At 40.5% G+C, this 21,951-nt stretch overlaps 1 protein-coding gene across 1 annotated transcript in view; it reads left to right on the forward strand.

The window, feature by feature from the left end:
* Window positions 1-21,951, forward strand: part of SV2C (synaptic vesicle glycoprotein 2C) — a 183,195-nt gene that overhangs the window by 39,101 nt on the left and 122,143 nt on the right. Inside the window, exon 2 of the mRNA XM_019728142.3 lies at window positions 10,776-11,456. Coding sequence (XP_019583701.3) covers window positions 10,877-11,456 — 580 coding nt within the window. The 5' untranslated portion in view covers window positions 10,776-10,876. The remainder of the gene's footprint in view (window positions 1-10,775; window positions 11,457-21,951) is intronic.

Consider the following 21,951-nt stretch of genomic DNA (forward strand, 5'->3'; position numbering starts at 1 on the left):
CATAAAAGTGATAAAATGTAAAGCTAGATGGTAGGAGGGCAGCAGTAGATAAACATATCAATGGAGCAGACTTCAAAACTGAAGAGACACTAATACATAGAAGAATAAAAAGGCCATTTTCATAAATGTTTCTGAGATATTTGATTATTCATTTTTTGAAATTCCTTTTCTGAACAATACAGCAAAATAAATTCCAGAACTAAACATTAAGCAATGAATCTAAAATTAATTAGAACAAACATAGATGAATGTTTTGGAAGTTCAGGAGGGCCTTGATAAACTATTAAGGCAGAAAATATGAAAGAAGAACTTTTTAATAGACTCTAAAAATAGTTTAATAGCTTTGTATGGCAAAAATGCCATAGACAAGGCTATCAGAGAAAGGTATTTGCAACATAAATGACAAAAGACTTTATAGCCTTACTATATAAAAAGACTCCTAAAATTCAATGAGAAAAAGACTTTGTATTAGTTTCCTGTGGTTGCTTAACCATTTACCACACTGGATGGCTTTAAACAGAGAAATTTGCTCTCTCATAGTTGAAGATGTCTCAGGGCTGCACTCACTCCAAAGGGGACAATGCCTCCTTGCCTCTTCCAGTTTCTGGTGGCTCTGAGCCTTCCTGGGCTTGTGACTGCATGACTCTGCCTCCACCTTCATATGGCCTTCTCTCTGTCTGTGTCTTCTCTCTTCTGTCTCTTATAAGGGTACTTGCCATTGGATTTACGGTCCACCCAGATAATCCAGGATGATCTCTCAAGATCTTCAACTTAACTATACCTTTTTCCAAATAAGATCACGTGCATAGGTTCTTGGGTTGAGGACGTGCATATATCTTTCTGGGAGCCACCATTAAACCTACTATAAACCTCAATGCAAAAATGGGCAAAGGATAAAAGATTTTACAGGGGAAGGGATATTCAATTTCACTAGTAATCAAATGGAACTTAAAATGATAAAGCATCATTTTTCTCTAATTTGCCAGAAACCTCAACTACTAATTTCTAGTATAGCGAGAACACAAGGAAATTGCGGCTGTCCTACATGCTTCTGTAAGTTATAAATTGTCACAACCTTTTTGAAGGACAATGTGATATTATATATAAAAACCAATAAAACTAGGTTATCCCTTTGATCTAAGGAATTCTCAGTAAGCACATAGAAGGGTGTGTATCACCATATTATTAATACTACTAAAATAGTGTAAACAACCTAAAAGTGCAATGATAGGAGACAGGTTAAATGAATTGCAGTATACCATAAATTAAAATGATAGAAGAATGTTTAAAAGCATGAGAAAAAGTCAATATAAAATATATGGTTGAAGCAGGTTATAATAGTGCCAACCTCTGGGTCGAGGTGGTGGGTTGAGCACATGCTAAACCCTATTCCTCATCCATGGATAATTTATGAAAGTATTATTTAGATAACAAATAGCTAACTGCAAAAGAAAGAAATCCTCAGATGCCAGCAATGGAAAAGGAAGGCTTAGCAGTCTGTGGAAGTTGTCCCTCTGCCTTCCAAGTTATGGCCAAGACATGGTCAGCAGGCAAACTGGGAGTCACACACTGCCCATTTCCACCTGGAGGAAAGGACAGTCCAAAACTGTCCACCATGGACAAGGCTGGGAAAATGACACCCACCTGAGATGGAAATTCTGAGCCTACCAGAATCTCTGTAAATATGGAAACTCAGAGCTGAGCTAATCATAGAAAAACTAGTTCAGACCTTTGTGAAACCTATGAGGATCTAGCAGTGGCAAAGTCAAACCCTATAGAAATCTCTAAAGGGAAATCTCTACAACTCCAGGTCCAAGCAGGACAGGGTTTCTATGGAACCATAGTTCTGAAATTTTGGTCTGGCCTCAGGACTCATTTTCACTCTTAAAAATTGTTAAGGATAAAAGTGCCTTCCTTTTTGTCAGTTATATCTATTGATATTTACCATATTAGAAACTAAAACTGAGAAACTTTTAAAACACAAGAAACTACAAGTATACATTCCATTAACCATCAGAGTAATGATGTCACCACACATCATGTAGCCTCTGGAAAATGCCCACTATACACGCGTAAAAAAAAAAAAAAGAGAGTGAAAGAAGTCAAGTAACTTCTTTCTATTGTTATGAAAATCATTTTGACCTCACAGTTTCCTTAAATGGTCTTGGGAGTGTTCTGGGAATCCCCAGACCACACCTTGAGAACAACTGCTATGGAAGATATGCTCACAGCCAAGAATTACTAAACATCTAATGAAGTCCTGTACTATTTAAGATAGTCTACTAATCCAGTGAATGGGGGAAGTTCACACCTGAAGAGGTAGAGATAATAGAGTAATCTGAGAAGGGCTTCACATCCAAATGTACAGTGAGACCTAAATTAATCATATGCTCAAGCATTAGCATAGCTTGTATAATTGTTCATTGTTAAGAGTGGGGATTTCTGGGCAGTAGAAATACATTTGGGTTTTATTTTATTCTTTGTGACTTTCTGAATTTTCCAGTTATTTCTTAAGCATGTTGTAGTTTTGTAATCAGAAAGAATATTGCTGTACTAAATTGAATTTGGATACTTCTTCAAGAGAATATTATTCTCTTTGACTCACTTGAAAATATTCCTGCTTTAAAGAGGTCTAGGACCATCACAAAAGTTCATGTATGTAAACAGGTTTGTTTTTTAGATAAGGCCTTTAGATTTCACTCATGTGGAATTTGTAGAGATTTAGACAACTACTGAAGCCAATTTGCCCTGGTTTAGGAGAGCTATTCTTCATAGAGCAAATTAATTGTGTCAAAATTGCATAAAAAGAATGTTAATCTTAAAATCAAAATTTTGGGGCTCTCGAATGAGTTATTACTCAAAAATATGCAGACGCTATTTTTGTAGCAAGTTTATTTTAAAATTATAAGGGCTTACACTTTGAAAACTTAATTTCAGTTTTGCATGGACTTGAAAGAAATACTGTATTCCATTTTAGAAATATTATTTTAATGTAGACTTTCTGCCTTTCATCCTGCATCCGTCAATTAGTTCTAATTAGTGAGTTTTATGGTATTTTATAACAGAGACATTAGAATTTTAAAAGATCTTGGTGTTTATCTTAATACAGTGTTTTTTTCTCTCTACCAAATTCTTTTTTTTTTAATTTCTTTTTTAAATTTATTGGGGTGACAATTGTTAGTAAAATTACATAGATTTCAGGTGTACAATTCTGTATTACATCATCTATAAATCCCATTGTGTGTTCACCACCCAGAGTCAGTTCTCCTTCCATCACCATATATTTGATCCCCCTTACCCTCATCTCCCACCCCCCACCCCCCTTACCCTCTGATAACCACTAAACTATTGTCTGTGTCTATGAGTTTCTGTTTCTCATTTGTTTGTCTTGTTCTTTTGTTGTTTTTGGTTTATATACCACATATCAGTGAAACCACATGGTTCTCTGATTTTTCTGTCTGACTTATTTCGCTCAGCATTACACTCTCAAGATCCATCCATGTTGTCACAAATGTTCCTATATCATCTTACCACCGAATAGTATTCCATTGTGTATATATACCACAACTTCTTTATCCCTTCATCTATCGAAGGACATTTTGGTTGTTTCCATGTCTTGGCCATGGTAAACAAAGCTGCAATGAACATTGGAGCACACGTGTCTTTATGTATAAATGTTTTCAGATTTTTTTGGTAGATACCCAGGAGAGGGATTGCTGGGTCATATGGCAATTCTGTTCGTAATTTTTTGAGGAACCTCCACACTGCCTTCCATAACGGCTACACCAGTCCGCATTCCCACCAACAGTGTATGAGGGTTACTTTTTCTCCACAGCCTCTCCAACACTTGTTACTATTTGTCTTGTTGATGATAGCCATTCTGACTGGGGTGAGGTGATATCTCACTGTGGTTTTTACCGTAGTGTATAATGAGGACTGCTCGTTGGTGTCATGTTGTGGGTGAGTGGGGACGTTCTTTTGTTATGAAAGTTTGGGAAATGGTTGGGTAACACATTTAAATAGGTTCTTTACAACAGCTTTGCATTGTGACACTCCTGGAAAAGGATATATGAAGTATAAGACAGAAACGTCGTAAATGTACTCGACCATAGAACTTTTTCCTTTCAGGACACCTTGCAGGTACCAGGTAGTGTAGATTGCACTTTGAGGGAATGCTGATTTGGACAACTCCTTCATGAAGAAAGGGGGATCAGAGCTTATGTTCTAATAGGGAAGACCATCGCATTCATGGGTAACCATAAAGGAAGACGTGACTGAATGCCAGGAGGAAACCAACTATGTTTAACTGGGAAGATGTGATTAAAGATGTAATTAAGTTACACAATAATGAAAGGAGATCACATCATGAAAAAGGTGGCTTTTGAACTGCACCGTGGAAAATGAGGGTTTACACATAAGTTTAAAGGTTTGGAGGACAAGAGGCATCCTTCAATGACAAAAGTCTGATGCCAAAGATTTGGACAGGCAGGGATGATGGGTCAGTATCTACTCTTTCATCTCAAAATGTGCTCTCCTCCCTCCCCAAAGCGTCTTTGCAGAATGCTGTCTCACTGTAGATACGGGGTTCTGCATTTTAACTCTGGTCACCTTCCAATATTATCGCTATTACACAAGGTTGGACCACATGCTGTAGCAACAGGTACTTAGAGCTCCTATTAGGCTATCTCCACCTTCTCGGCTTCCTGCTCTCTCTCGAGCCTGTCTTCAGACCACCAAAGTCCAGAGCTCCAGAGCTCAGGTGTGCTGACCTTTCTTGTGGACAGTTAATATAAGGTCCAGGGGTTTCAAACCTATGCTGAATAAGCATTTCAACAAATGTTTCCTGCCAGAATAAGTACATTCATAATTTAGATGGTGCACTGCGCCAAATCTCTTGGACTAGGTTCTTTTAATAATCACTAGAGCATCTTCCTGAATGTAAATTATACCTCATTGAAATTAATTTTAAGCTTGTTTTTAAAAAAATCACCATTTTCAGACATATGTGCAACAGCCTTGAGGTATCTAGTTTTTTACAATCAGCCCTACTTACAATGGAGGTGAGGAATATTAAATATTGCCTCTCTTTCTGACATTAAGCATGGATGAAAATGTTTGGAGTGATGCAGTATCCCTCAAAATATCTCTGGACTTATTGTAAATTTTAGATGTACACTTCCTTGTCTTTTTGTTTTAATGAAGCCCTATTTTATGACATTATTATAATGTCACATATGTTTAGTTTCATAAGAGATGGAAAGTGGTATGGCTCTTATTGGGGTGGCTGGTGAGCTGTGCTATAGTCTTGACCAAAATTATACAAGACCAAGTTAAAGTGGCCTGTTATTCCCCACCTCTTGGGTTTCCACTCAGACACAGGAATTTTCACTGCTCCCTAGGAGACAAATGTGGGAAACATACTCGTAGCTTCTCTCTTACCCACCCATACACATCCCCTCACTCCTCCCCAGCAAAGAAGGAGCAATTGCTCTGGGGAAATGGGGGAAAGACCTTGGCCTGTTGGCCTCATCCCCAAGGGAGGTGCTTACTCAGGTCTGCTGCTGGCAGCATGGAAAGCTCCCTGGACAGCCTTCCCCCACAGGAAGAAGATCTGCATGCTCCAGCATGCTGAACTGGGAACAAACTGTGGCTTCGAGGATGTAATGTGGGCACAATTCTCCAATTGCTGGCAATTGATTGCCATTTGTCTTCTGAGTTGGATGTCTCCATCAGAGCTGAGCTTAGCAGGGGAAGAGGGTTGTTGTACAGTGAGCCCATTCCCCTGATCCCAACACACTAGAATCTGCAAGTACTTAGAGGATCTCTATATCCAGGCATGGAAGGTGGGGGCTGTCTTCTACCGCTATGTTCTTCGCTGCTTCAGTTCTCAATTTTCTTTGCATGCTCCCATTTCTACTAAGAATAGATGTAGTGGGTAAGTGGTTGGGCTCGGGAGTAGGACTGTCTAGGTTTGAATTCTTACTAGTTTCCCCATCTGTGAAATGAGGATTTTAAAAGTACCTGCGGCGTATGACTTTTGTGAGAAATATTGTGTGGTAAAACCTTTGAAGTGCTTAGCACATGGCCGACATAATAATGGGCAATCTATTAGTATTGCTATCATTACTCTATGAGTACATAATGTCTTTAAAGCTGCATAAATACAGTTATTAAAATGATGGACTCTCCCAGCATGCAGAAGATTCTAGAATGTTTTGAGGAAGAGGAGTTATCCAAGATCTTTAGTGTTGGTGCTTATGAGGGGTAAAGCCGAAGGAAGGACTGGAGGCTTGGGTACAGTGTGGGGAAACTGAGAGAAACAGTGTGTGTGTGGCGGGGGGTTGTGCAGGACGGGGACGTGTAGGATGGTTTTGAAAAGTATGTGGTGTTAGTGGATACATGCTGTTTGGCATGAACCATCAAAGAAAAACTAAAATTCTGTTTTGCCAGAATAACTCTCATTTATGTGTATAACTTACTTGTGCACCATGGTTATGCATGTCATTAAATATGTCACATAAACTTTGCTGTAAATATTGTTTGGTTATAACAGCCACCTCTATAAATACAGTTTTTAATCAGCTGTGGGTCCTACCACTCGGCATGATTAGCAGGGCACCTAAACAATTTTTATCAAATGCTATTGTAGGAGATACTGTTAAAGCTCTGCTTAGATACTCTTGGATGCCATTCGTTGGTTATCTCCGAGCTCTCCTCCCCGGGCTTCTGTGTGCCTTTGCCTCCACCAGCCAGCACCTGCATCCCTTCTGAGGGCTGCCCGTGGGCTGCTGGAACTGTTTTGCCTTTTGGTGCAGAGACCTAGAAGCGCCTAGAGTCCATCCTCGCTGTGGGGGGCCCTTAGTCAGCGATGGACAACGTGGGAGAATGAAAGCCCAGCACCTTTGCCTTCGTGGGAATGACTCTGAGGCATAAGTTATGTTCCTGAGTAATCAGGAGTGATAACCGAGCATGGGGTGAAGCTCAACCCCGTGGGACTTGGTCTACATTTGCATTCTTGCTTCAATTGTCCCCTCCCTTACCTGTTCTTACCTTACGTCCACTCCCTCACCAGTTCTTCTTTAATAAATGATTCACACCTATTTCCTCATCACAGGGGCTGCTTCTGGGCAATTCTAAGTAAACACACTTAATATATGTCGAATTCTGCCCTGGATACAATGTTAGCACCACTCATTTATTCCTCATCATGCTGTAAGGTAGTTATCATTCTTTTTATTTCCTGAAGAAGGGCACCGATTTGAATAAGCGAGAAGGGGCAGCATGTACTTCACGGAGGTGGTTAGAGGGTCATTGCAACCACCTCCTTTCCTGCCCTCCCGGCCCACTGACTTCTTATGTAACATGGCTATATTATCTTTTGATGTACAGCCACCATCTTGGGGGAGTTTCACCTGAACACACAAGACCATGTTTTGGAATTATTCGTATAAAGCCTGACACTGATGAAACATATCACAGTAGTTCTCTTTATTTCAGAATCTACAGACAATTGAGCAAAGAGGCTATAAAACCGTTTTCATATAGGAAACACAAGTTACCAGCATGACTAGGAAGAACACGGCTGCGTTTACTAAGACTTCAGTGAGAGGGCTGTGTGGGCAGATGCGTGATTCCCAGCATCTCCTCTGACAAGCTTTGTAACCGTGGGCTAGTTATTTACTCTCGCTAAACCTTAATTTTCTCACCTGTAAAATGCAGACTAGAATATCCATTTTGTAGGATTGAATCAAAGATAAAATAGTTATAATAAAACTATATAAATTTTTTAGCATAACATCTGGCATAGAGTAAGAACTACATCTAACCATTTTTTGTTAAAATGGTGCCTGGCACGTATTATGTGGTATATCTCAGTAACTCGCCCCAAAACAGGGGTGTATTGTTTGCCGACATGGGTAGTGCAATGAGCAGCTTCTCCTGGACCTCCTCACAGGCCCCACCTGGTGTGCAGGCCACACCTTGACAACGGTTGCTTTCATGTAGGCATGACCTTCCCACTCAGGTACCAATCTACCATTTTCCTGGTGATCTCTCAAATGAGCCAAGCTTTTTTGCATGTTTCCACTTTCCAGAGAGGAATAGCCATAGAATACAACTCTGCCCCCTAAACAATCCGCCTACTAGCCATGCATCTTGCACATTTTCCAAGATTGCTTAGGAAAGCTGTTACCAACTTGTTTCCTTGTTTAACATTTTATTTGGGGAATCATTGTAGAGTCACATTACAGTTACAAGAAATAATACAGACAGAACCCCTCCACCCATCACCCAGTTGTCTTCAGTGGCAACATCTACAGACATCGGATTTTACGCAGAAGTTTTGAATAAGTATTTATACCTGCCCTTATTTATGCAAAAACATCAAAAACTCTGCTTTGCTTTAGTGAAGCTGCAAGCTACAAACCCTGTCTCTTCCTTCAAGGATCTGAAAATCAACTGGAGCTGCTATTTTGGCATGAGGAGCCCTGAGTCAAAAAGAGAATTTATATACACACATTCCTCATTTTGCCCCAGAATGAAAATTAAGACTTTTACAAGAAGCACTTTTCAAAACCAAAATGTTTAATTGTAAAATTATTTTATATTTTTTTCATTGCTCACGTGATTAGATTATTTGGGGAGTTAGAATTATGCACTTTCCCCTCATAACCAAAATGTTCAAGACAACAGGCCTATTTCCTGTCTAGGGGTGGTTCCGCCAGAAGGACCTTTTTGGGAATGAGAGCCCCTTAAAGCATGTGGTAAGAAAATTGGTGGCTGAGGACAAAGGCGAAGAGCCAAATGGAGTCTGTGTTTTTACTGTTTATTAGGAAAAGCAATTGCAGAAACTTTCCGTGATGAGCCAGCACTGGCCTTCCCAGCGTGGCGCGTTAGGGTTGCTCAAGCTCTGTCTACTCTCACACTCGCCCGTCTTGGAATTTTACTCCACGGTGTTTCCAGGGCTGTTATCTGTGCACAGGAAGCAGCTGGTGTGCAGTGTCTGACATGATCAGTTTATGCATAGTAGAGCAGTTGGCTTATTTATTGTGTGAAATGTCTTAATCTTGCTTTTAATTCTTAAAGTAGGAAGCGCCTCTCCATCTCCAGTATTGTTTTTTATCATTCTCCCTTCTCCTTCTCTTCTCTTTTTTGCCTGCCTCCTCGAGTTTCTGAGCACTCCACCCTCAACCTCTGTTTTCACTGCCTTCCCATCTTTTCTCCCTCTCCTCCCGGATCCTCCCATCTCTCCCTTCCCCTGCCTCTGAGCTCTCCAAAAAGAAAGAAAAAGGAGAACAAATAGAAAAATCCTTTATGAAGACATTTGGCAGAAAGCCTCATAATCATATATTGGTTTTAATTTCATTTTGTCATCTTCCAAAACACAGGCCTGTATAAAGCCATGCTTCTGCTTTGCCTACCGGGCACTTGTAGGTATTCAGTGGTAATGCCGTTCAGTCCATTTAGAAACGAACATTTTTTTGTCTTTATTGTGATGTCTGAACGTGCAGTTTAAATGTATTTTTGTAATAGCCTTACCAAGTATTTTATACTGGGTACAAAAGGAAAACATAAAAATGACCGTTATATAAGCCACTGTTTGGAATGCTGCCACAGCGTAGGGCTTGGAGATTAATGATGGAGGAGAATGACTTTTTCACCTTTTGATTGCCCATGTGCAAGGGTGAGCCTGACGCTGGCTCACTTGGGCCACCAGAAGAGACAGCTCAGTGGACACATGAAAGATCAGTTACCATGAAATAAGCCTGAATGGAATGAGTGAAGATCGAGGGGGCTGTCAGGGAGAACAAAAACCAAATAAGGGCTTGGGGAGACTGCTGACTGTGGTATCCAGGAGAGCAGTTAACTGGGGGGGCAGCAGGACAAGGTGGGAGGGAGGAAGGGGAGAGAGAGAGAATGTGGGGGGGGGGTGTGTGCAGAAATGAAGATGGCAGACCAAAGCCTCGAGTATTTACAGGATGTGGTTGTGAAGGGACATTGTATGCGACTCACTTACCCTTGCTGGCATGGGTGTGGTTCCTGAAAAGGCAGATCCCCCACCACACAAGCCAAATGCTCTAATTCAATGATTATCAAAGGCATCTGTGAAATCGTTTGAGGAACTCTGCCAGTTTCCTGCAGATACGATTGCAGGGGAACATCCACATTGTCAGTTCTGGGTGCCATATGAGTCTCTGTTATCATTTATAGGAGGAAATATAATGAAAGTAGAGGGGAAATGCATTTTACAAATATATATATGGCTTGATAGCACTACACATAGGGCTACGTGCCTGCTTTTCTTGTTTTTCGTTTGTTTGTTTTTTTAATGTGAGGAAATAAGGTCAGACAGGATTCTCCTCATATTCTGGTTTTGCCTTTGTCATGTGTATATGTCTGTGAGCGATATTGTTTTTCTCAATCAAGGTATACCTTTATAGCACTTTCAAAATGTGTTAGATGTAGTTTTAAAGGTGCCAGATGTCCTGTTTTATTCTCTGCGTAATGCTTGTGCATTGTAGGCAAAGTTACCCAATAGTCAGTGTTCCTTAAACACAAAACAATAATAATAATAATAACAGTAAAAATCCTAACTACTTCCAGTGCTGACCACTTGAGTAGACATCTGGCGTGCATGTGTCCAGTGATAGCAAAGAAAGGAAAAGCTAATTCTGTGTCTTAGTCTGAGGGACAGTGAAAAGACATCCAGAAACAGGTGGTGAAACAGATCTAGAAAGGAATAATAAATATCTCCTGTGGTTTTTCTTTTTTTGCAGTTCCGTTTTAAACCCAAAGTGGATGATGCTGTTGGGACTGAAGCACTGACCAGCATCTGTGAAAAATTCCCAGCTTCGCGTTGGCCATCAGTTGAGAGAAGATGGAAGACTCTTACAAGGATAGGACTTCACTGGTGAAGGGTGCCAAGGACATTGCCAAAGAAGTGAAGAAACAGACAGTGAAGAAGGTGAATCGAGCAGTGGACCGGGCCCAGGATGAATACACCCAGAGGTCGTACAGTCGGTTCCATGACGAAGAAGAGGACGATGACTATTACCCACCCGGAGAAACCTATGATGGGGGGGCCAATGATGAGGAAGGCTCCAGTGAAGCTACTGAGGGTCATGATGAAGATGATGAAATCTACGAAGGGGAGTATCAGGGCATCCCCAGTACGAACCAAGGGAAAGACAGCATTGTGTCCGTGGGGCAGCCCAAGGGTGACGAGTACAAGGACCGCCGGGAGCTGGAGTCAGAGAGGAAAGCTGATGAGGAAGAACTAGCCCAGCAGTATGAGCTGATAATCCAAGAGTGCGGTCATGGTCGTTTTCAGTGGGCCCTTTTCTTTGTCCTGGGCATGGCCCTGATGGCGGACGGTGTGGAGGTGTTTGTGGTTGGCTTCGTGTTGCCCAGCGCTGAGACAGACTTATGCATACCAAATTCAGGATCCGGATGGCTAGGTGAGTGCGTCATGTCGGAGAGACAAATTCTGAAGTTGGTTTATTTGTGGAGCACAGTTAACAGAGAGAGTAAATACTTTTCATCGAGAACTCTGTATTTTGTTCCAACACTTTATTATACAAAAAATTTTAAACATACAAAGGAATCAAAAGAATTGTACAGTGATTCCCATATATATCCACCACCTAGATTTTGGAGTTAACATTTACTTTATTTTCTTTATCACCCATCTATCTACCTACCTATCTTTCTATCCATCTACCAATCCAACTTATATTTTTATGCATTTCAGCTTAAGTTAGAGCAATATATTTTAACTTATACTATTATGTTACATTAGTTTATCTTTTATTAACTTCCAAAGATATACCCTTGGAAGTTAATTAAGCTATTATATGAAACTTATTTGTCATTTTTAAAAATATAGTGGTTAATTCTATGAAATTCTGATAGATTCTGAATTTCAAATTTTATGTATAATACTGTAGTTTAAGTATTTTGGGGACCCTGTTAAGTTTTGTTTTTCCTATAATCTATATGTATGTTTGCATATTTCCTTCAGTTAGCCTTATTCATAGGTTTTTCTCTACCTGATTTTTTCTTTTCAAAGTTCGTACCTTTGTGCCTAAACTGGAAAAACTTCACTTCCTCATAGGATTTAAAAATACTGCAAATCATATTAATAGTTAAATTATATGTGTTAAAAACAATAGGACCTCCCTATGAAGTATCTAGATAGCAGATCTGAATTTTGTTTTAAAGTTGCCATGCACTCAAGGTTCATATTGTTACAAGCTGTAGTTAATACTTCCAATTATTTCCCTTGTGTAGTGACTATAAGAAGGCCGAGAAACATGCACACAGTGGAATATCCCCAATAACTTGAGTCAGTTTCAAACACTCGATGCATTGTCATGAGGACTTTCAAACTGCTTTTGCTAAGCGTACCTCAGAGAAGATGTTTGGGGACATATTAAATCTTTATGTGTTTCAGAATCTGAGAGTAAGAATACTTGTTATCTCTATTTCCGAGGGGCTTTTTAAAACTAAAGCTTGAAACACAAAATTATACAGCTCTTTTTTGTGGAAACCCACTCACTTTCTTAAGTAATGTTATAATCATGGAAGCTGAGAAATTTTCTGTGTGAAAAACAATTAAATACCATTTCCTAATCTGCTCTGTGACAACGCAAGAGAGATGGCCATGAATAAGAAAAGGATTTACATCTTGTTCCTTTACCACTTGTTTCTTGTATATGAGTCACTCCTAGCATTTGTTCCTTTGACCGCCTGACTGAAAGAGATGGACCCATGAAAGCAGACTGTGAGGGGGCAGGAGGAAGAGTGGGGGCATATTTTGCATGGTTTTTGCTGATAGACTCACTTGGTCTGGAAGAGGGTCCTTAGTCATGCGTCCAGTTGATCATTTCAGCACATCTGTTTTATATCGAGCACTGTACTTTTTTCCCTTCGGAGAGCAAGTATACCCACTGTAAGCATCAAAATATTAAGATTTTGATAAAGGAATATATCAGCAGAATGTTTTATTTAATTCAAGTTTATTGGGGTGACAATTATTAGTAAAGTTACATAGGTTTCAGGTGTACAATTCTGTAATACATCTATATCTCACATTGTGTGTTCACCACCCAGAGTCAGTTCTCCTTCCATCACCATATATTTGATCCCTTTTACCCTCATCTACCACCTGCCTTCCCTTTACCTTCTGGTAACCACTAAACTATTGTCTATGAGTTTTTATTTCTTTGTTTGTTTGTCTTGTTTCTTTGTTGCTTTCATAACGCACATATCAGTGAAATCATATGGTTCTCAACTTTTCTGTCTGATTTATTTCACTTAGCATAATCATCTCAAGATCCATCCATGTTGTCGCAAATGGCACTATTGTCAGCAGAATATTTTAAGAAGGTAGAGCCTTAGAAATACATGTACACAAATATTTAATAATTGCAGGTTTAAATTTAGAACACAGATCTTTTCATGGTATGATCCTAGCTTTTATATTTAGAACATTTCAGAAAAATCTAAGCTGAGCCTGCCCTTGTGCCTTTATCCTTCCGTGCTGAATGGAAGCATAGTATCACACGTGGTTCCCTTATCTGTCTGTCCATAAACCTATCAACCCTGATGAGGTTTCACCTCCCCAGGTGGCATCAGAAGTGTAGATAATGTTGTGGAACCATTGGAGCACAGATAGTTTCATTTTTCCATAAACGTTGCCTGCTTTAGTGAATTAAAAATGTGTCCCCGGGAGTGCACAGTGTCACAGCACATTGTGAGTCCACAATGGAAGCATCTTAATGGTTTCACAACTGTGCCTTCTAGACTTGCATTTCAATTATTTTGCCATTGTAATTTCACTTATAATTGCATACTCACCAAGTCCTTTTTCGACAAGCATTTAAATTGTTTTGTCATTTTCATTTCATCAAATAATAGCTTTGTAATGTAATTACCACACTAAGTCATAGCAATGGGATCAAAATACAAGAAGAAAAGAGGCATGACCCGCGTTTGGTGGCATTTTGAGGATATGGATTTGCGAAATAATTTCTCATTTGCTACTAAGCAGTGTGTCATTTCCCTCAAGGCAGGCCAGGCACAAAAAATATGAACCGATTTATGCTTTCATTATTGAGGAGAGAGATCTTCTCTTTGTGTTTCCTAGAAGATGGACCTAAGGTAGCTAAGGGCATATCATGTGTCACGTGTCTGTGTATATGGTCTGTCTGCCTCTATAACATCATTAACTGGGCTGGAGAAAAGAGTAAATATTTAATTGTCTAATGTTCTGCTTTTTGAGTGCAGTCACTTTAAGATAATCTAGTGTCTATTGCCAAAGTCTATTTACTGAGCACTTATTATGTGCAAAGCAGTGTTACCACAGAGAATAATAAGACAACAGAAAAAGGCAAAGTTTCTGTATCCAAGGAAGTGATAGTCTAGTACGAAGAAATCACAAATGTCTGCAGATTGGGTTTTTCCAGTAGTGTGCAAGAATGGCATTACTATATCTGTATTTTAGAAAGCCACCACCTCTGGCAGCAGTGTGGGAAATTAGTGAGATGGGAGAGAGACTTAAAAAGTCAAATGGACATCCCATCTGCAGTACATACTAGTACCGCTCTCATATTGACTAGAGTTGATTGGCATATTGGGCAAACACAGACCTAGACAAGAACATCAAAGCATCAAGAAGAATACATTTGTGCGTTTGAATGGAATTTTACTTGACTTTTTTTTCATTTTTAGAAGCTCTTAAATGTTTTTAAAAATATTTCTAAGTAATTCTAGAATAAATGTAGATTTTTATGAATTTAGGGTGTATTTTTGGCTAGAAGTGGAGCAGTGATTTTCATTTTACTCAATGCTTTGCTAGCCACCATATCAAGTTAGACTATTTGGCATCCCTGTATCTTCCATTGACAACTATAATGTTCATTGAACAAAAATTTACCGAACACCTACTATGTGACAAATATTGTTTTAAACTCTGAGACACAATTGTAAAGAAAAAAGAAAGAAAATCTCCAGTAGGCCTTAAGCCTTTAACCTCTCTCTCTATAGTTTTTACCTGGATGGTGGCATTTTTTAGAACATACAGAATTTGTTCATATTCTCGCCACCCCCCACCCTTTACTTTGTTTTCCGTTTATAGAAAGGGTAGTTTCCTTGATGGCTAAGCCAGACGGATATGACCTGAACCACCACACCTAATTTATCTTTCTCCATCCCCTCATATGTGCCTTTATTCCTTTAGGTATTAAAAGAAGAACTATTTTGCTGGAATTTCTAGCAGCTTTATCTCTAGCTATCTGTATTTTTTGAACAAACCCAGCTTCAAGTTTCTGAGATGCCCTCTTTTTTGTCCCATTGACTGTTGTTTGCCACTAGACTGCCAGCAGAGTTCAGTGACGTGCTCGCTGTGCACTGAGCCAGACTTTTTAGGGTGTGTATTACACCTGCTCAGTGCTGCCAGGTATATCCCAGCATGTCCAAGCTGATAACAAAGAGTGTTACAGAGTTTTTCCTCTTCTAACTTTATTCCAAGATTTTGATCATTTGGCATCCGGGTGTGTGCTCTAAATGTTATAACCCTAAAAGTGTGCCCTGTAGGTTTCAGGGTCGGCAGCTCTGCAGCCTGCCCAATCTCTGTCTTTGACCATCTGCTGCGGTATCTCAGAGGGAGCCTCGATCTCCGTGTGGGTGTGCCCTCTGGCTCTGTGTAGCCTCTTGGCTGTCTCAGTGATCCTAATTGGTATTAGAAAGTTATTGGTGCTTAGAGAACATCCTGTCCACCAACACTAGCAAAATCTTATTTGGATTCATTATTGGCAAATTGGAAAAGACGCAATAATTCATCATCATTATATTCCTGAGTCTTACTTCCTGGAGTCTTTTACATTCTCCTAAGAGAAGAGAGGTTTCTGACATCCAAATGGAGTTGGGTCAAGTAGCCTGAAAAGACGCCTCTACCATAGAGTCTGCGATCCATTTTCACAAGATTGGAATGAACAAATTCCTTGCCGCATTCTTGAAACTTGCTAATAAGTAGCGCTCTGGCACCATATGAGTATGATAATAAATGCCCTGCAGTCACCCGGACGATCAGTGGAGGATTTCCCACCATGCAGCTTCGAACCTGAAGGCAGCGTCTTGCATTCTAATTCACTGTATCCCCACAGTCTAGAACACTCCTGGATGAAGATCCACTGCGAGTACTGGCCTTATATGTCCTAATTCAGTCTCAGACTCTCCCCAAAGTCACTGGAGAACTTGGTGATATGTTGTCAGTTTGGAGAATTTGGTAATTATGACTTTGGTTTAAATAAGGCAATCTGAATTGTTAATCATCTAATAACCAGATCAAGCCAAACACGAATAATACAGACTTGCAGATTTGAATTCCAGACATCAAGATGCAGTCACATCTTTTAATGGGAAATCTAACCTCTCGACATTCTCACAAAACGAGAGCTTTCATAGGACCTAAGGTTCCTGTGGAATGCTTTGGAGAGTAGGAAACTGTCTGATTACATCCATTTTGAGGAATTAGTCTGATAAATTACTGAAGTAAGTATTCCCAAACCACATATTTGCAAACTGGCATTCTTACCTTAAACTTAGAGATTTCTTATTGGCCTTCAAGATTGTGAGAAAAAAGTAAAAGAGTTCCTTGGGCGTGGTTCTTACCTTCAATTTCAAAACTGAAGTCTCTAATCAAGTACAGAATGATGAGGAAACAATGACTACTTGCAAATTAAAATTTTTTAAAGTAAGGAATTTGCTTAGCAATAGAATAATGATCTTTAAATTATTTTCACATCCCTCTGTTAAAAATGGTGAAGGTGATAAATGTTGTTATGTCTATTTTACCACAATAAAAAAAAATGCAGTCTTTCTGTGCATGTGAGGAATGAGTGAATATTTCCAAATATTGGAATACTGGTGGTTTCTGCCAATGCATTTATTGTTTTCATTCTCAAGACAGAGCCTGGAAACAGAGAAGCTGACAGCTGAGAAGTTGCTGAAAATCCTAATGGAAGCACTTTCCACAGTCAGCTTACGTTGTGGGGCTGCCATGTACACTTGTGCCAGCTGTGACCTTCACAGAGGCACCTGCCTGGTGGAGAGGGGGTGCTGGAATCCAGGCCTCCTACCCTCTGAGCCATTCACCCTGGCTTGGGGCTATTCCCACCTGTTTGGAGGAAGGGGTGACGTTGCTAAGTTTCCTACCCAAAGAGGCTCCTGTTTATCATTCATCCACCCAGATGAGCACCTTTCCCCAATCACATGGAGGCACCTGCGGTGCCAGGAGGCTCCGTTTCTTGGGGATCAACATCAGGCAGTGGGGAACCTGAGGAGATTCAAAAGGAGGAGGAGAAAAGACACCACGGTCTTACCCTGGTTTAGGGCAGATTCGGAATATTTGGAAGTGGGGAAAAATTCAGAGGGAAAGTATAATTTAAGTGCAAATGTAATTCAGTAAACATTCACATAAGCAGTTACAGTTGTTGAATATTAAGTACAGTCATATTAGTATGAGGTTTGTTTTAGCACTTCATGTGTCTACTTAGCTTAAAATATTTAGGAAATGTGGAGAAGTGAGGGACTTGCGTGCTTGTAAATGCACTGCATTTTAATCATGATTTAGAACAATAGAATGGCAGAGAATGGATCTATAAGGGACTCTGGGGTTATGAAAAATGCTTCAATCACAGGGCTTCAGCCCCACTCCCAACCAGGGAGCATGCATGTATTTGTGGTCCAGTAATTGCTGAGTTTGGTTTGGGAAAAATAAAAAAATTACCAGCAAGTGACATTTGCAGCTTCCATCAATCATAGATTTCATTATCTTAAGGTTCCTATTTTATTTATTACAAATTCCAACAGCAGCAGGTTTCTCTCTAAGAATGGTGGTGGAAACACCTTAGACTGTAAGGCAGTACGACTGAGTCCCTTCCACCTGGGGCTTGTGTTTAGATCTGCAGGACTGATGGGTGCTTGGCTTCTGTAGAGCCACCGCTCCACCGTCTATGAGGGAAAAAGCATAAGCATCCTCTTGTTGTCCTTTGGAGGCAGGTTGGTGCTCCAGAGACTCTGGGTGGAGATTGGGGCGATTTGGCAATAACAAATTCAAGTAAGACTTCCGCTAGTGCTGGTGGACAGGATTTCTCTAACTTTTTATTCCAATTAGGATCACTGTGACAGCTGAACAGAGCCAGAGGGTACACCCACACCTAGATCAAACCTTCCTCCGAGACACCGAGGCCGAAGGTCAAGGACAAATAGCTGCTGACCCTGAAACCTGCAGTGTACACTTTTAGGGTCTTAAAATTTAGAGCACACCGAGATACCAAATGGGACATTGCAGGAGGGAATTTCCAGGTCTCATCTGATCTTGAACATAGTTGGGTTTTCCTTCCAGCACTAACCTATGTATCTGGCATCTCCAGGGCAAGAAGTGCAGCCTAACCTAAAATTAGGGGAATGGGCATATTATATTAATAGAAGTGCCGCCCTTTAGCCTCTGAAGGAGAGATTTGGGGTGTTCTCAGGTGGTGGGGAATCTAGCATGTGAAGGCCTTCATACTTTGTCCACTTTATCTGTCTGTCTCAAGTAGCTGGCTTGAATGTGTTTTATGAGTTAGTGTGGGGTATAAGTAAAGGGTTTAAGAGTTTAGAATTAATCAAAAATAATTTTAAGGTTTCGAAATTTTAACTTCTTTATTCTTATCACATGGTCACTGGCCATGACTGTAAGTCTTTTCCCCCTCTGAGCTCCCTTCCTGAGCGACTTTAGGATGGAGACTCTTGTCCCTGCAGCCTACCTGCCATTGCTCTTCTCCTCATTCCTGGGGGGAGAGGATGGAGGGCTCAGGTCACATCATGTCCCTGCCCAGCACATTTGCTGATTAATACATAGATTACTTTAAATTCCTTAGAATGATATTCAAAGCTTTCCACAATAGGGGCCCAATTTAGTTTTCCATAACTGCCATCCACGCCCCTCCCACGATTCTCCAAAATAAGGGTAGAGTTGCCAGCTAAAATACAGAGTGCCCAGTTCAACTTGAATTTCAGATAAATAACGAATGACTAATATTTCACTGTAAATATGTCTCATTCAATATTTGGGATATACTTATATTAAAATATTATTTATCTGGAAGTCAGATTTAACTGGGCATCATGTGTATTTATTTGCTAAAGCTGGTGGCCACCCTGCTGGTAGTGGTGAGGACAGCAGGGGGGACCATTCTTTGCCTTCTGTGTGTCAGGCATATTATTCATATTAATTTTGCTATCTCATTTAGTGAAAATCACATCCAATCCCAGACTTTCTGAATCAACGCTAGGAGACAGCCCTGGGAAACTGTATATATGTTTTATAAGGATCCCAAGTGGTTCTTAATTCAAAGGGAAGTTTCAGAAACTTCCCCATGATTTAGACCTGTGCTTCTCAGACATAAATGTGCTGACAAGTCCCCTGAGGGTGCAAATTCTGAAACAGCAGCCCTGGAGCGGCCTGAGAGCCTTCATCTAACAAGCTCCTCCTAGGGGATGCTGACAACAGTGGTGCTTATAGACCCACTTTGAGTAGCGATGTCTTAGCCCTCCACTCCCCACCCCCAGCCAAGAAGCAGAAACATCCCCAGCAATTGTAATAGGAAAGTTATAAATGATATTATGATTTTAAACAATGGGGGGGAGAGTGTAACTGGGAATGTTTTCCTTATTCACCAATATGCAGTATAACATGCACTACAAGGGAGCTTTATGTACCTTTTTTGAGGAATGGTTTTCTTTCCAAAAAGTAGATCTCTTATCTACATCTGAGGGATGCACATTTGTTTCTTTCTCCACTGAAATGGGTATTGACTTCTTTGTGCTGGTCTTTCTTCTACGCAGTGGGGGGCATCACACAGCTACACATCCCAGAATGGACCCCAGATGTGCAGGGCACAGTATGGCTCTGCTTTGTGGCAATAGTTTCTCAGTGCCAGAGCTGTGGTGATAAAATTATAATGTGACGCCTTCAGCTTTTTTTTTCTTCCTATCTACATGAAATTAAATGGATTTTCTGAGAGTAGCTTAGTTTTCTCCGCAGAATCTAGTTAAATCAGAAATATTAATATACTCCTGTGTCAGAAGAACTGATTGAAAACCGAAAGAGTTAACCAAACTGCTCACAGGGACCAAAGAAAGCCCTGCTGTGGGAATCAATTCAGCCTTAAACATACACACTCAAATGAGGCAGATTGTATATGTGAGATGTGGTTGGCTTCTCAGTGCCCTCTGTTTATTTAATTTTCTATTTGTTTTTCTAATTAATAGATTAGAGATGTCTTTGTGGAATGCCACCTTTCCAATTTAGGAGTTCTCACTCAGAAGGAATGCCAGCAGGAGCTCATCCATCCATCCATTCATGAAATTCTTACCAAATCAGTGCAGGAAACCGCCCTCGGTTTCTAACACAAAGGCGTGAAAATCTTGGATTGAGTACTGTGAATAGATTGTGGTTCATGTCTGTTCAAGTGGAACATACATAGAAGGGAGCAGTTGGAAAGGTGGGTGGGACCTACCTGTTCACGGACAGCTTGAAATGAGTTCATTCTGGAACGGGTAGTGAGCAGAGACGTGATGTGGTGAGAACTCTCCTATGGGAAGCTGCTGTGTTTGGAATGGATTGAAGAGGAGCAAGCGGGACAGCGGTAAAGGTTCATTTGCATTTAAATGGTCCAGCCAGTGGGTGATGAGGGCCTGACTGTGGATGAGAGCAGAGGGACTGGAGAGGAAAGGAGAGAATTCTGGATCTTCACAACCAATTAGCTATGGGAGCAAAGGAAAGAAACATACGGCACTGAGGCGTCACGCCCAGGTGTTGTGTTGGGTGTCAGTACCTCAAATAGAAATTGGAGTTCTAGGATTGGTGGGGAGGTTCAGGGAGCCCAGCGTAGGAAGGAAGATGAATTCCGTTATACTGGACTATACGCCCAAGAACATGGTGTCTTATCCACAGACTACCATTAGCACGTAGCTCTGAGCCTGGGTGGCAAGTGGTGACCAGTGAACTTTTGTTGAGTTTGAAGTACCAACCATGCTGCTCAGGAGAAATGACTCAGGAGGGCATTTGAAAGTGGGTGCTCGGCTTGATGAGGAAACTCACCCTAGAAATGGGCATTGGAGAGACTTCTGAGAGACCATGGGAGAGGATGGTGTGGCGAGGGGGAAAACATGAAGAGTGGAGGGGAGCAGATCTATAGTGACTGCTTTAGGGGGTTTGAGGAGAAAAGTCATAAATGACTTAAAAGGTAGGAAAAGTCACAGCTGTCTGGAGGCCAAGAATAGACAGGGTGTGAGGATGGGGGAGGTGGTCCTAACTGATGAGTGCTTCAGAGGAGCATGACTCAGAAAAGGACATTGGCCGTGGCCATGAGAAAACTGTTCCGGACAGTGCAAAGCACAAACATCAGATTAACTGCTAAATTGAGTTTTAATGTATATTTTTAAAGGGAAGGAAACAAATCAGTATTTAAAAATTGGTTATAAGGTACTGTGGTATATTTCTTTGGGATAATACTTCTAATAACATAATTATACCATAGACTGGAGCAGCAGAAAAAACATTAATCATCTACTGCGAGGGAACAATTGCAGATCTGTAGCCATTATCCAGTACGCTGAGTCATTATGTGCCAATAATCACATCTCGACAATATATAGGAGATAAGTTGGCAAGCTGGGAGAGGACTGAGTTAGCTACTGCTATCTCATTTTATTTATTTTTCCAAATTGAAAACTGTGGCAGTTACTGGTACCTCTGAATTTAACAATAAAATCAATTATGTGGAAATGTTCACATTTAAGCAGTCAATTAACAATGATGAATTGTACGGAATTGCCCAGGACAGGTGTGCAGAGGGGGAAAGGCAGCTCCCAGGTGGCCACTTCCTTTGAGTGAGCTGGCTC

The sequence above is a fragment of the Rhinolophus sinicus genome, chromosome 3, assembly GCF_057876585.1.
Source record: "Rhinolophus sinicus isolate RSI-liver-muscle chromosome 3, RSI-T2T, whole genome shotgun sequence".
In the NCBI taxonomy this organism is placed as follows: Eukaryota; Metazoa; Chordata; class Mammalia; order Chiroptera; family Rhinolophidae; genus Rhinolophus; species Rhinolophus sinicus.